The sequence below is a fragment of the Polyodon spathula genome, chromosome 10 (assembly GCF_017654505.1).
Source record: "Polyodon spathula isolate WHYD16114869_AA chromosome 10, ASM1765450v1, whole genome shotgun sequence".
Lineage (NCBI taxonomy): Eukaryota > Metazoa > Chordata > Actinopteri > Acipenseriformes > Polyodontidae > Polyodon > Polyodon spathula.
This window is the reverse complement of record NC_054543.1, coordinates 44,151,503-44,167,207: the sequence shown is the minus strand read 5'-3', so window position 1 is coordinate 44,167,207 and position 15,705 is coordinate 44,151,503. Positions and strand designations below refer to the sequence as shown.

Below are 15,705 nucleotides of genomic sequence, written 5' to 3'. Positions count from 1 at the left end.
TTTGTGACCTCTGGTCCTTGTTTCTTTTTTCAGGTTGAAAAAGTTCATTGGGTCGACTTTGTCAATACCTTTTAGAATTTTGAATGCTTGAATCAGATCACCGCGTAGTCTTCTTTGTTCAAGACTGAATAGATTCAATTCTTTTAGCCTGTCTACATATGACATGCCTTTTAAACCCGGAATAATTCTGTTTTTTCTTCTTTGCACTCTTTCTAGAGCAGCAATATCCTTTTTGTAACAAGTTGACCAGAACTGAACACAATATTCTAGATGAGGTCTTAATAATGCATTGTACAGTTTTAACATTACTTCCCTTGATTTAAATTCAACACTTTTCATAATATATCCGAGCATCTTGTTTGCCTTTTTTATAGCTTCTCTACATTGTCTAGATAAAGACATTTCTCAGTCAACATAGACTAAATCTTTTTCATAGATTTCTTCTTCAATTTCAGTATCTCCCATATGGTATTTATAGTGCACATTTTTATTTCCTGCGTGCAGTACCTTACACTTTTCTCTATTATTATGTGTCTGCCCAGTTCTGAATGCTGTCTAGATCATTTTGAATTACCTTTCTGCTGCAACAGTGTTTGCCACTCTTCTTATTTTTGTGTGGTCTGCAAATTTAACAAGTTTGTTTACTATACCAGAATCTAAATCATTAATGTAGGTTAGGAATAGCAGAGGACCCAATACTGATCCCTGTGGTACTCCGCTGGTTACCTAACTCTGTTCTGAGGTTTCTCCTCTAATCAGTACCTTTCATTCATCAGTTTTCTACATATTAACTACTCCCTAATCCATGTACATGCGTTTCCTTGAATCCCTACTGCATTCAGTTTGAGAATTAATCTTTTACGCAGGACTTTGTCAAAAGCTTTCTGGAAATCTAAATAAACCTTGTCATATGCTTTGCAGTTATCCATTGTCGATGTTGCATCCTCAAAAAAATCAAGCAGGTTAGTTAGACACGACCTCTCTTTCCTAAAACCATGCTGACTGTCTCCCAGGATACTGTTACCATATAGGTAATTTTCCATTATGGATCTTCTTATAGTTTCCATAAGTTAAAAAAATGCATTAACTAAACATTTCTAGGTATCTTTAAATCATCAATGGCTAAAGACCTGGATTTTTTTTTTTTTTTTTTTTTTTATTGTTGACCAATTAAGAAAATAATCCGTTCAATGAAGTAATTGAGAACTCTGGTGGAATGAAAACCAAAAGACCGGTGGATCGCTAGGACTAGGATTGGCCACCCCTGCTCTCTGCGGTCTTTATTTTCTGTTATTTTAGTACTTTGCACTGGAGGCTATGTAGTGTGTATGAGGTGTACTGCTTTCCCTCTTGTCTTTAGTCGTGGTCTCTATTTGCACTATCCACAGGATAGTGTGGCTGTTAAAAGTCCGGTCTTTGGCTTAAATCAAGACCGAAATATTAATTTAAGACTCGCCACCTCTGAAATGTTTGTGGGAAGTTTTACATTAAGTCAAAGTAAAATACTAATTACATTAGTTACATTAGTATGGTGGAATGAAGACATCTGGTCAAAAAGTTTGTTATAGAATTTTATAGATAATGCTACAGTATTACTATTTCATAGTACTGAAATCAAAATAGTTTCTCTACTCCATGAATCATTCTTAGCACACAAACAAGTTAAAGTGTGTGTTTGAGGGAAGATATTGCTTGCTTTCAAATCTGATACCTAGAAGAGATGACATTTCAGAGTCATCATTCATTTTTTATGTTATACTGACATCTGCTGGATATAATTTGTACTTTTTGTATCTTTTTCATCATTACTATTGCTATGTTATTTATACGGGTGATTTCTAGAGAAAATGATCACCCAAGGTAGCTTTCACACACATACTGTAGTCTAAAAATTTTCTCTGGGAATATGAGTTATCTTGAAATCAAGTTAAGAGAGACAAGATAAACTGCAACAGACAGATTTAGATCACGTTAGTCATGCTTCTTTGTGTTCATGGTACAGTATATTTTAATATCTATTATACTGAAAACCCCTAGATGGCAATAGAGGGTCTGTTTCAAATGCCTACTGAATAGAAGAAAAATTGTAATAAAAAAAGGAAAGTGGCATTCACTTCAAATCAAAAAATTCTCACCAGTATCCTCAAATGACAAACAAATTTGACCTTTTCAGTTCTGGGAAGAATCACAGAATAACATTATAAAAGAGAAGTCAATACTGTGGTTTAAATGGAACAAACCACTTTCAAATTTGATACACTGACAAATCAAAACCAAATGCCTGACTGGAGCAGACAATCAGGGCTGGCTGTCACTTGTTGAAAAGGTTTTTACTGTTACCTGCTGCAAGTTTAGCCGCACTGTACAAGGTAGAGAGAGCGTCACATTTTACAAAAAGTTATTTCTCAAATTGATCATATCTGTGAATCATATCTTGATTTTGTCATAACTCCTTTGGGTTTAGCAGCACACAAACTGTTATGCAACAAGTCACGCCTTTAGGCAATTATACATTCTGGTGTGTGTGTGCGTTCTGACAGGTGCCCATGTAGATTTATTACAGCTTCTGAAATCAATATACTGTATATCCACAAGACAATCTGCTGTGTTTACAAAACAAGACTGCTTAACTCTAAACTTGTAGGGGGTAGGAACATGAGAACCAGCTAAATATTCTATGTATATTCTAGAATATAACAGCAGGAATGGAGAATGGATGCAGCCGAATCAATACTGTCCTGGCTGCCCAAGCTAGCCCTACACTGCCAAAAAAGTTTCTTATTTCAAGATTACATTAGAATCATTTTCTCAAATAATATTAACTCATTTGAAAAAACGTTTTTTAAAAAGGCAAGAAAGACAAAACAATGGCACAAAGCTCTGTACCCTTCTGTTTTTTTTTTTTCCTTATGCAGAGGCAACCACAGGGAGACTTGAACACAGTTGAGGGATTAGCCAGATCATTTCTTTGACTCCAGTCAAGGCTATCTTGTAAAACATATTTGAATGAACCACTTTGCTAATTGTGCCATATATTCCAAACTTGGGGACCAGGTATATATACACTGTGGGCAGACAAGCACACCAGCACCGCAAACTAGAGACGTGAACAAATACCTCCCGGCACAAGCTTTCATTAAGAGATGCATATTCCACTTCATTCTCATTGTGAGCCTAACATGGGAACTAGGCCATAGCTTGATACATGCATTTGCATTATAATGAGCTTTTAATGTGGAGGGAAAACAAGCTGCTGTACCTTTTAGTAACCCCGAAGCAGAAAGAAGTGGGGGCAGGGTGTTTACTCATGCAGTGAGCTTTATTTGGTTTAGCAACATCAATCCAAACCAAGCTTTTTTACATTGTTTTTTTTTATATAAATAGTTAGTTTTCAACATATTTATTATGGTCGGAAAAAACTAATTTTAATGTAAACTCTCCATTATCCAACTTTTTTTTTTTTTTTTTTTTTTTAATTCCTAACATTTTGATCTATTCACGAGATTCTTACAATGTTTTATGTAACTCAGAGCTAAAATAATAACTGAAAAAAATTAGTTCCTTTTTCTTTTTTTTGGCTCATTTTATGCCAAAGTAAGCAGAATGTGATCTTTGCAAAACAGCTCTGGATGAATTGTGTTTTTGGAGGAACCTCGTACTGTATTCATTAGAAAAGCATAACGCTTGGTGAAATCTAGAAAAACAACCTCTCACCAAACATGCTGTTCTTCTGTTCCAGTTAAGTGCTGATTTCACCTGGCAGGTTGCAAGTCAGTCAGTGGGACATTAGATGGGGAGTCATTTCACCAGCAAGTCATAGATACACTTGATCAAGATCAGCTGAACTCGTATGTAAAATACTTGTACTTCTTGTATATGGGTGGAGCAGCACAGCTCATTCTATTATATCAACATCAAATTATTGCGCAGAAGGTAGGGTTACATTTACCTGAACAGTTGCATGCCTGTCCCTAAAAACAGTAAATGCATCCTCCCAGTTCATAGATACAATTGCACTTTTAAATGTAGTTCACCAGGTCACAAAAGCACGGCTTTTGGGTGTGGCTCAATTTGCTGTTTGTCTGCCACGGTGAGTTAGCTAATACTATAGACGTGGTTAGGGTCTCGAACTGAAGCAAAGCAGTAGCTAGGGACAACTTTGTAACTGGCACATGTTTGCTGGTGCAGTACATAGGGAGTGACTGTTTATGCAATGTGCGGTTTGTTTTGTTTCCTACCCCACACCCCTGCAAAAAAAAACAACAAAAAAACAACAAACCTTTCTGAAGTAGCAATATACATGCTTAACTACTGAAAGCATGAGCTTACAGGCAGCACTTTGTCTATTTTGTGTATTACTATGCTTGTCTTACTAGAATCCACTGCACCCAAAACTTGAAACCATTTCATGTTTGGTCCTATGAATGAATTCATGACAATTTCCAATGTCCAAAGCCAGAAGCTCTGGGTCGGGTGCGCCTGGCAGCTATTGGCTCTCGTGGGACGTGAGGTCATTTAAAATGAGGTGGTTTGGTTTATTTTCCAGGTATTTTCCAGCTGTTGTCGTTTTAAAGATCCAGCTGCCTGCAAGTTAGCAGAGGTATTTGAGGAAACTTCCAGAAATCAACAGAATTACCGACACTCAATTGGCAAAGACAGAAACACCTGCTGTAAAATATACTTGCATTTTAACACTGCATATCAAGCCATATTGTTTTTGCAAGACAAATAATGTGTGTTAACCTAGAAAATACTATTGCAGAGGAACCAGTTAACACAATGTATAATAATAGCTTATTCAGTGGCCAGTTTATATATAAAAACTACTGCTACATAGTCGAAATGTCAAATAAGGGTTAGATACGAGAGAAAGTTTCATGCTTCCTCATTTTAGCATCTGGTCTTACTAATTCCTGCGTTTCTAAAATTGCTAGTATTGTTAGGAATTAACACTAATTGTCAGATGTTATTACACACAATGGATCTGCTACAAGTGACTTCAAAACCCAGGGTTCAGACAGGACTTTAAAACAATGTGAACTATAGAGACCAATTACTTGCCTGGTTAAAGGAATTCCATTCGTGTTGCAATAGGGCTGTTTAAAACACATTTTAAGTGAAGTCACTGACAATAACTTAAGTCTTATAAAAGTAATAAGTGCAAAGTGATTGGAAGTGTGTGGTCGCAGGAGGCTTGAAGTATAAGTTGGTTCTCTGTATCCACAAGTCACATGCTGGTAGCGTTAACTGGTCAGAATCAAAGTGTGGAGACTGAGATCTGGCAGAGTGTACAATGAGGGCTGCAGCTGTCAGGAAACTACGGGAAAATAGAACCTTGCAGCTAGAGACACTAGCCTGCCTTTACCAGTAGATGGCACTAAATAGAATCTCAATGAGCAAGAAGAATTGAATATGATGGTAATGTTAGGACTGGGTTTTGCTGTTTTGTGTAATTGCTGGGGGTTTAGCTCCTGGCTCGTTACAGAGCAGAGTGGTGGCAGCAGTCCAGACAGTTGCTCTTTCACACACACTCCTTGTTTCATGGGGCTTATTTTCTGACAATACTCTTATTTACCCAGGGTCCTCAAAAGGGGAGATGTGAGGGGGCCAGCAGATTAATTACCATACATCAGACAACTGGTTAGCATGGACACTTTACTCCTGTACAATGACACCCACATTGAAGTCAGATGGATTGCATGAATATGTATGCGAGAGCCTATGAGAGCACCCCTATCACAAGCACGTGATATTCAGAAACAGGAACTTCTCTGGTTCGACATGTTGTATTCTTTAAATAAATTCAGGGTCAAATTTAGTTTGCTAGTATAACAATATAGAACCTAAAAAGATGGCATACAAAATAAAAGCAAAAAAATACAACATTACTGGATCCATGCAGTTAATTGCTCAGTTCTACCTCCAAGAAGCTTCTCTGCAATCAATGTATGTAAATCCTGAGACACAGTCAATGTAATGGCATTCAGTCCTAAGCTTCTTGGAGGGACTGACACCCAATGCCCTTTCTGCTAGCCAGCCGTGATGCTGGATCTGTGTTGTACATGTCTGCACACTCAGGCCACTGGAACCCATTCACAGCCTCTCAAAACAGACATCTTTTAGGATTATGATTTGGGGCTAGAATTTAACTGATGAACGTGACGAATTAAAAGTGTTTTTATAGGCATGCCAGCACCCCATCTCCACTGTCAACTCCACTTGGTTTGGCAGCCACAGAGGAGTCTAGGCATGCAAGGAAGTGATGATGCATAGCACATGCACCACGCCTCACCAGAGAGTGGGTGGAAAGTCTGTGCAACTCTAAAAAAAAGTCTGTCCAAAACCCTTAGTGATGGAATCGTGGCGAGATCTGGTTAAAACAGAACCATCAGAGAATCAAGCTGAACCTGGAAAGGTTTGAACTCAGCAGGTGGGGTCAGTAACTGTCCTGGATTTGGAAGTTTCTGACTGAAGCTTAAGCAGAACTTTCTATGGGTCTTTACCCCTTAGGAATTTAATCCACTTAGTAACATGTTGAAATTGGATAAGGAATGGAAAAGTGGAGTTCTATTTGAAATGATCTTGATCATGATAAAATGATCTTCCAATGATTTATCTCCAGAAATGGAATAGACTAGTGTAACAGGAATGCAACAGGTTTTTGAAATCAGATGTGTCATGTGTTTCTGATCGTACCTTTGTAATGGGACACCAATGTGGCATTGTAGACAGAAGGTCCTTCCAAATTTTATTTAACAACAGTTTAACTCCAGATATCTGCTATCTACTGCATTTTATTATCTTGGGTAGTGAGGGGAATAGGGGGCAGAATCAGTCTAAGAAACTAACGCTCTAACACCTTTAACTAAAACAATCAGGAAATGCCAGCCTTCACCTTCAGAGTATACCGCTAACCTAGATTTCTTTTGCACACACAGTTACAAACACTACATGGTAAGAATTACCAGACTGAAATAAGGCAACATCATAATGCAGAGGTAATCATAAAACCAAAGCCAATTATACATGGCAATTAGCCAATATTTCTTGTGTGCAAAACATAAAAGAACAAATACATTTGACATTAGTACCAAAACGCTGATGTAAATCAGCACTTTTTTTTTTTCATAATTCCATAGAATATTAGGGATATCAATGCATAAAAATCAATATACAATTATTTGCTATTCTAGAAAAATGCACAGTCTTGTTGCTGTTGCATGGGAATGCATTCCCAAAGTTAAAATATACTGTATAATGCATATAATAAACAACATTCTGTTCATTGCTAATAATGTTAGAAGTCATTTTACATAGTTTACGCAGCAGAATGGGCAAGCTGCTGTACCAAGATAATTAGGCATGTAATTCCTTTCAAGTCAAATAAACAGGTCAAATGTATACAAAATGCTTCCTGAAAGCCTTCTGTTCCACACTCCCCTCCGCCCCCATGCAAAAGAATGTGTTGTGTCAGGGATTGCACTGTCTGAATGTTCAGCTCCTGCAACCCTGTCTGCAACCCAGACTACATCAGAATGTTACAATATGGCACAGCAAATAAAGGGTTAAATATGTTCCTCTCCAGATTAAGTGATAATAAAAAAAAAAAAGTCATCAGTTTGGTTTTGCACCCTCAACTGCACAGCACGCACCACTGGATATTTTAAAAACGCCATCATGTTTTAATTCCTTAGACATCAAAGAATGTAGTTTTGCTATTTTATTCCCCTCACAGATGAATACATCTTCCAGTCAATATTGCATCTGGGTCACTGTCTGCACCACTCTGGTCCTCACTGTGGTACATCTTGATTTCTTCAGCAGATCAGTGGACCGTGCCATTGTATGTCTTGTTCTGCATGTTAAACACAGTCTCCATTGCATGGCTAGAGATAGGCTGCTTGTACAGGGGATTGGATGCCTAAAACAGAAAAGAAACAGAAAGCATTACAGGGAGAATGTACAATAGACCACAAGAGAGTTTGAGTTCTACTCCATTAGCTGCTGTTGAAATAACTGGGTTACACACATGTACACACTTATTTTGCTTGTAATTAAACACACAAGTAGGGGTGGTAATATAAAGCAACAAAGAAAAATCTGAATCGATATTAATGACTTTCAGACCAATTATCAAAAGGGCTCAAGACACTGTGATGATCCCACTGCAGTCATGGAGAACAGTGCATGACAGACCTCTGGTGTAAAATGTAGTGTACAAGCTGCATCATTCCTGGGCTTGATATTTAAGAAAGGTACCACATTCCTATTGAAATCTAATGTAGATATGTTTACATTATAATACTTATGTCTTCTTTTTCAACCGTCAGTAATTGCATGTATGTTGTTTAAGAAATTACCGTTTTATATTTCACAAGCCTACACCCACATATACAGCACACTGGTACCCAAGTCTGACCCCCCCCCCCCCTTTCCTGATTTCAAAGATAAAAAACAAAAATGAACACCTAGAGTGTTGACTTATATACTAAATATTACAGTAATACAGTAACTGTATGTAAAAAAAACAAAAAAACAAACACCTAGTAGTACTTGTTATTAAATGCCGATACCAGTATACAGCCCAATTGAAAGACAATTGTAATGGTATATATAAAAAGCATGAAGTAGTTGCAAACAGGAGCAGTATTTGTCAGAGTAGGTTGCCCTTAGTTTTTCATTAATAAAAGAAAACTGGCTGTGTGTTTGCTGGTTCTTTCCCCACTCGTACCATCTCGTATCTGGCTCTGGAACGGGCGCTCTGGAACCTGGCAAATTCCCGTCTGTCGTGGACAGTGATGACGAGCTTCCAAATCGCCAGCAGCACGATGCCGACCAGCAGGATGCTGCCGACGACGGCCAGGAGCACCGTGAGCGCGTCCGGAGGAGTGCCGCACTCTGCAAACATAAACACACATGCCATGACTGCACACCCCGGTCCCCAGGCCTGAGCGTGGCAGCCACGCAATCTCTGTGTCATGACAACTGTCAGTCTTCTTGAGGCAGACAGAAGGGTGGGGTGGTGGTTTACCAGAAACAGATATAAAAGCAAAAACTGTGCCACTGAGTCACCAGTAAAAAAGAAATACAGCGGTCGAAGTGGCACTCTATGGCGACGGTAAGACTTCCTCAAAACTGTGCTCATATTACATAAACAGCTGCGTGGCTGTAAGATTTCAGCACTCGCATGTTATTTAGCAAGGATACAAAAACACAACTGTCTGCTGTCTTGTAAATTTGATAGAAGTGTCTAAGTAAAGTGATAAGGGTCAGTTCAGATTTTTGGACCCAATGTATACATGTTTATAATTCTGTAAATGTTATCTGCATTTAAAATATTATTATTGAAAGTAATGTAGATTTATGGTCTTAATTAAAACTGCTTAAATATTAAATATGAAATAATACTGCTTCACTAACTCAGTCAGTGGGGGGAAAAAGCATACAGCAGTAACCCTTGGCAACATGGATATATTTTTTCAGTTGTATGTGTTTAAAATGTCTTATTTAAGAAATCTGTAAAATGTTAGCTATTCTCAGTTTTCTGTTATGACTGGATTAAAAAAACATCTGGAATTAGTTTGTGGTAGTATTAAATATCATATATAAATAATGGCTGCACTAGACATGCACTTACACACAAGACCAATATACCCATAACTTATTTTATTATGAAGGAGGGTGCATCAAAATGATTTCAAACCACTATGTTGAGATCACAAAATAAATAATTTTTTTCAAAGGTTCCCCCCCCCCCCCCCCCTCCACGTCCTCAATGGGCCACCGTATATTTTACATATTTACAGACACTGACCAGGCTCCTTGAGTGCAGCGAGGACTGACTGGCCACTGGCGTGTTCCGAGTACGTAAACGTCATCACACAATCGTTCTCAGTTTTATACAGGCACAGAACTGCATTCTGGTCATCTGTATCTGGAAGAAAAAGAAACCAAAACACTTCAAGCCCCAGTAACAAAAACAGGAAGCAGGAAGTGACCTCACATTATTATAAACACACACAAACACGCACAGCACCCATGCAGGATCGTGCCCGGAGCGTCTCAAACATTCACATTGCATTATTCAATCTTTTAATGATATCACTCCTGAAATAATCACTTCCCTCATCTGTACACATTTAAATATATTGATATATTATTAACTTCTCCTCCTCCTCCTCCTCCCCCCCCCCCCCCCCCCCCCCCCAAATGATGAGGTTTCCGGAATGCACATATGGCATCCATTAGAAGCAGAGTCAGACATCGGAAATAGCTGGGCTTGGTATGGAGAGGAGCAGAGTGGAATTCAGGCCTGGTAGTTAAATACAGACTCTCAGACACCAAAACAAGTCACTCATTACGCAACCTCAAGGCCAGAGAATGCAGGGGCTGAAACAGCCCTACTAAACGGCAGACTGTGCAGTTACTTTGGCACGATGGCTCCTACAGCACGATGATGGATTATTTCACTGCTCCCACTACTGTTCATCCAAACAGGGCATCAATCTAGCTGAATGTGAACAAGGGATGGGCAGCAAACAGAACATGACAACAATTTAAAATGACAAAGATAAATTATGACTAGCATTATAATATTTAAATACTACTCCTACTCCTCTTTCAAAATGAACTCAAGAGAAGTTACTTCAGAGTCTGTGCAGTTTTCTTTCTTTCATTTTTCTGTCTGTTAAATTTAGTGGCAGCAGCATTGCCACTGGCGACAGTCAGAGATATTCCCACATATCCATGGGCCTCTCAAGCACACACTGATAAATTGTGTGGTGGTTTTCACAGATCTGAACTATAACTCCTGGTGATGAAGCCAGTCGACCCAGGTGAAGCAGCATCACTTAAAGAACATCAAATCTGAAGTTGTAAATGTTCACAAGCCTATCTAATTTAAACACTGACAGATTTTTATAAAATGTCGTTGAAAGGTGTCCAGTCAATGTAATTATTATGAATTGCTTCTATGTGAAATACCAGTATTTAGAGAACGCTAACTTAGTTTTAAGATAACCCGTCCCCCTTCTAGATCATACCCAGGAGTTCTGTACTTACTGAGCGTGTCAACTGTGATGATCTCATCCGTGCAGAGTCTGTCACAGGTCTGGTTGTCGGCAAGCCTTCCTGAGTTAAACAGCCTGCACTCAATGCACTCCCTGGCAAGAGAGACACGTCTTCACGTTTACACCCAAGATGCATGTAGCTGCACTTAGCAGAGCTACATACAGTACCAGCGCTCTACTGCATGAACATACAGCTGGATTTTCACATGCAGTTTACTGGCAGCTGCTATGGTTGCTTGCAATTTTCTTAATTTGTTGCCAAGACTGGCAAATTACTGTTTAACAAGCCCATATTCATGCTCATAAAAAATGTATCTGAAACAAACCAGTTGGCAGATTATATATTTTTAAAACTGTTTTACTCCTTTGCTGTACCAAAATATTATCAATGCAGTCTTTGTGTGGATGCAGGATGATTATTTGACTCATAAGCACATTAATCCCTAGTTAAGCATGAAAATGAAGTCTCCAGACAAGTTCTGCTCTTTGTTCTGTGTTAACAGTGGAACAATTCTGCCTTTGCTTACTTAAATAGGAAGAAAAAAAATAGTCTGGTAATCACTTTCTAATAGCACCAATATAATGTGGGCTGTCCTTGTGAATACCAGACATGATAATTTTACTAATATACTAAAATAATATTTTGTTGCTGGTCCCGGATCTCCCATACTAGCTCGATGGCTGCCATCGTTTCTAGCCAAGTCTGACACAGACAGCAAATATTTGTCTGCACTGCTGGCTGTGTCTTTAACCGCATCACACAATGTCATTAAAACACAATTCATAATCTGTTTGGCTCACAGCACAATTAGCCACATATCCCATACACGTGACAACACATTTCATACATATTTCCATACACTCCCAACACCATACGTTCCGATATACTTTACAGAACTAGAACCAGCTCTAAAAATGTGCTCAGAATATTTAGAAGTGTGTTACCATAACTGTAATGTAGTTGGTGGGGAATCAAAAGAGAACCCCCGCCTGCCCTTCCACAGTAACACCAACATCTTTACATGGCTCATAAAACACATAAATAATTTCCAAGACACTTCAGCCATTGTTCAACTCTACCCAGAGATCAGAATTCACTTACTCCAGGAATAGATCCTGTAGTGCAGCTGTTCTGGTACCAGTGTAAGGCACTGGTAGACTTTACTGATAGAGTTAAATATTTTATTGCTCAAGTCATAACACTTGTAGCAAGAGAGTTCCTTCGCTGTTCGAGATACAACTGGGTCACTCAACAGTATTTGTCAGTTTGAAACACTATACTGGTATGCCATTTTTAATAAAACAGCATACTAAAAGCTGTATGTTTTGTTTAGATTGGTACAGACATCGTTGACAACCAAGAAAAAGTTTGAATTTTTTCAGGGCTGATCTAATATTGTACCACTGGTGTCCAGTTCACTGCTAGTTAAGTTGTAAGCAGCAGGGTAACACGTGCAGCCAAGGACCAAGTGCTGACAGCAACTGTATCATTTGAAAATTTGAAAACATCAGCTGCAAGCAGATCATTACATATTTGAACCAAAGAGGGGTTGCATACAAATTCAAACTCTAATTGTCTAGGTCTTACCCCTTGGAGAGGTATTTTAACTACCAGACACCTCGCGTGTACATGGAGCCCCTCCATCACATGTGCTTTATGTATCATCCAGCTCCTCATAAGGAGGAAACACCTTCCCAGAATTTGAGCCGGAACGACAAACAGTCCTGAAGACTTAAGCTCTCTGCATCCAGCATTCTCATCTTTTGTGGCGCTGGATTCCAAACACTGTGTGGGGGTCTCCTCAATGAAGAATTGTGGGAGACCATCAGAACCTAAGCTCTGGGGTTAGGGTTGCTACAAATTAGTTTAAAAAAAAAAAAACAAAAAAAAAACGAATGGCTGAAGTATGACGACATGCAAGCTCTATTAACTCTGATTGCACAATAAACAAAAGCATTTTCCTCTTATAAACTAATTCTACATGAAGTCTGGTACAGCAGCATTTAAAAAATAAAAAGGTACCTCTTTGTGCCACAGGCGTCAGGGCAGGTAGGGCATTTTTCGCAGGTGTCCCCGAAAGCTCCCGGCTCGCTGCACTGGCATTCCCCGCAGACACAGTTCCCCCGGCCGCTGCAGATCTGACCGTCAATGGAGAGACATGTATCTGTTTCTGTCGAGCAGATACAGTTGTCTCCGATATAGCCGGCGTGACACTTGCATTCTCCACAGTGGCATTCCCCATGACCTGCAGATCAATGAGAGGCTCTGCATAAAGGCTGGTATGCACAGAGATCCATTCTCAAACCAGGCCACTGTCTGCCCACTGGAACAATCCTAGCAAGACGTTACACACTCATCCTATTAATTGTTACAGATTTGGAAAGAATATTTTACTAAACAAATCCATTTGACTGCTGCTGATATTATAAACATTTCTCATTGAGAGAAGTCCTGTTTCTTTATTATTATTATTATTATTATTATTATATATTATTATTATTATATCACCTTACAGCTGACACTTTTAAAGTAAATATCAAATCTTTTAAAATGGAAAGCGTCTTTTTATAAATTGCATGAGTCTCCAAAGCAGCGGTGTTCTTTGGATAATACTGTACAAAGCTCCAATGTATACATTTAGAGCCCCTGGAATTGAGTGACATCCACAAATTAAGCTTTTAATTAAACAACATCTGCATTTATCCTTCCGCGTAATCAGAGCATCCCTTATAAGTCATAACCCACCTGTATTTAGGAACATTAAAAAATTCACACTGTGTTGCAGTACATATAGGCAGTAGTATATTTTCAAGCCAGAACATTATATTTCAAGAGGTTAGACTTGTTTAGAAAAAACGGAGGCTTATAGACCATGCAACATTCTAAAATAACACTTCTTAAAACAAACATACAAACGGGCTATCTTCACTATGTGTTTTCTCAAGTAAAAAGTTTTGCTTTGAAATGCGTTACGTTACAAAACTTGAAAAATGGTGATACAAGTTCCTACAATACATACCACAACAATGCACAGATATACCACAAAATCAAACACAACCATGCACAACTCAAGAGGTGCAAGCTCAGCCAGCAGTCCGGACAGATAAAGCAGCAGTTTGTGGAATATCCTGAGCTCCGACAGCTGCCAAGAACCGGACAAGAGCAGCCTGCTGGAAAAGCTGTTCAACACGATTCTAGGAATCACTTGCTGCAAATGCAGTATAATTATACACCGAATCACTAGATCTAGCAGTGAGCAAGACTGTCAGCATAATCAATGCCAATAGAACCACTACAAATAACAACACAGGACTGCAAATAATTGCACTTCCTAGCTATAAAAGCCCACATGCCTTTCCTATTTCACTGAATGAGTGTTCAGCATTCTTTGCAGTGTCTTTGTGTGTGAGAGTACAGAGAAGCAGTTTTGTTCTGTGGGGTGAAATTTATTAACAGATAAGTGGAAAATTATATCACCATACTAAATTCTGTGCAGAAAACAGTATGTTAAAAAGCATAGTGGTTATTTAATTACATGATCATGATGATTTATTATACACAATTACCTTGCAGGTAAAAAACAAAATAAAATAAAAATAAAAAAAACCAAAAAATAAAACAGTAAGTTTTCTGAGTTCCTTTATTTTTTCCTCCAGAAACTGTGATCAAGTCATCACTTTGCTAGTTAACAAAATAAGGGATCTTTAGAAACTGAATGTCCTTTGAGGTTAAGCAAGGCCTCGCTCTGTTGGGAAGGCCCCTAATCCCTGTCCTGCCCTGTCCTGTCCTGTTCTGGTAGGGCTGGCTGACAGGGCCCCCAAAGGAGGAAGTCTGGATCCGTTTCAGAGAGACCACCTGGGAAGCTTTGCCCTCTGGATACGAGTCCACCTGCAATAGTCATTTCAGCCGCATGGCATCACCACCTCCAGCAAACCCACCACACAGATTTACTGCCCGAGAGCCTCTGATCCCTCCTTAAAGCACTGTAGAGGAAAAACTAACCAAGCACATTCTGAACTCAACTGGAGATAAATAACACTAATAAAATCAGGCACTCACAAAGAACTGGAATTCAAAACAGATGCAAACGGTCAACTGATCTACTACTATATGATCAATACTGGTGCAGACTCTTACACTCTCAAAATCTACATTGTCATCGCAATTTTATAAGCAATTCTGTACATATTTGCATCCACATCCACTTTCCCGGTTGTCAGGGATTTGCATTACCAGTAGGGGAAAAAGATGCTTGCATTACAAGATATCAGTGTGCACAGAGAGCTTTCTGTTGACTTTTTGCCCTTATGTAACAGTACATAGCAGCTTATTCCTTGGAAGTCTCTTATTGTTGCAGCAGTCTCTGGGAGGGTGAAAGGTCAATCCCTCGTATGCTTTTGGTCGGCTGAATGAAGCCTTCAGTGTTCACGGATTGCAGTTCATGTGTGTCAGTCCTTTGAGGGTGGCACCTGTTTAACAGGATGAGTAGGATTAGAAAAAGTCTTCACACGTCAAATCTAGTAAATCCTAATGCAAAGAGACACATCGTCACAGGAGATAAGGAAACCAAATCTCAATGAAAGTCTCAATGTCTTAAACTTCAGTTGTGCAGTCTTCACACTGTTTAGAAACAAA

General features: G+C 38.9%; 1 protein-coding gene across 1 annotated transcript in view; it reads right to left on the bottom strand.

Annotated features, from left to right (window-relative positions):
• Nucleotides 1-6,735: 6,735 nt before the first annotated feature.
• The window catches only part of LOC121322383 (integrin beta-5-like), a 41,210-nt gene continuing 32,240 nt past the window's right edge, over nt 6,736-15,705 (bottom strand). The window contains exons 11-15 of the mRNA XM_041262248.1: nt 13,093-13,315; nt 11,062-11,162; nt 9,815-9,934; nt 8,732-8,898; nt 6,736-7,921 (exon numbers count right to left, since the gene is read on the bottom strand). Of these exons, the coding sequence (XP_041118182.1) occupies nt 7,826-7,921; nt 8,732-8,898; nt 9,815-9,934; nt 11,062-11,162; nt 13,093-13,315 (707 nt within the window). The 3' untranslated portion in view covers nt 6,736-7,825. The remainder of the gene's footprint in view (nt 7,922-8,731; nt 8,899-9,814; nt 9,935-11,061; nt 11,163-13,092; nt 13,316-15,705) is intronic.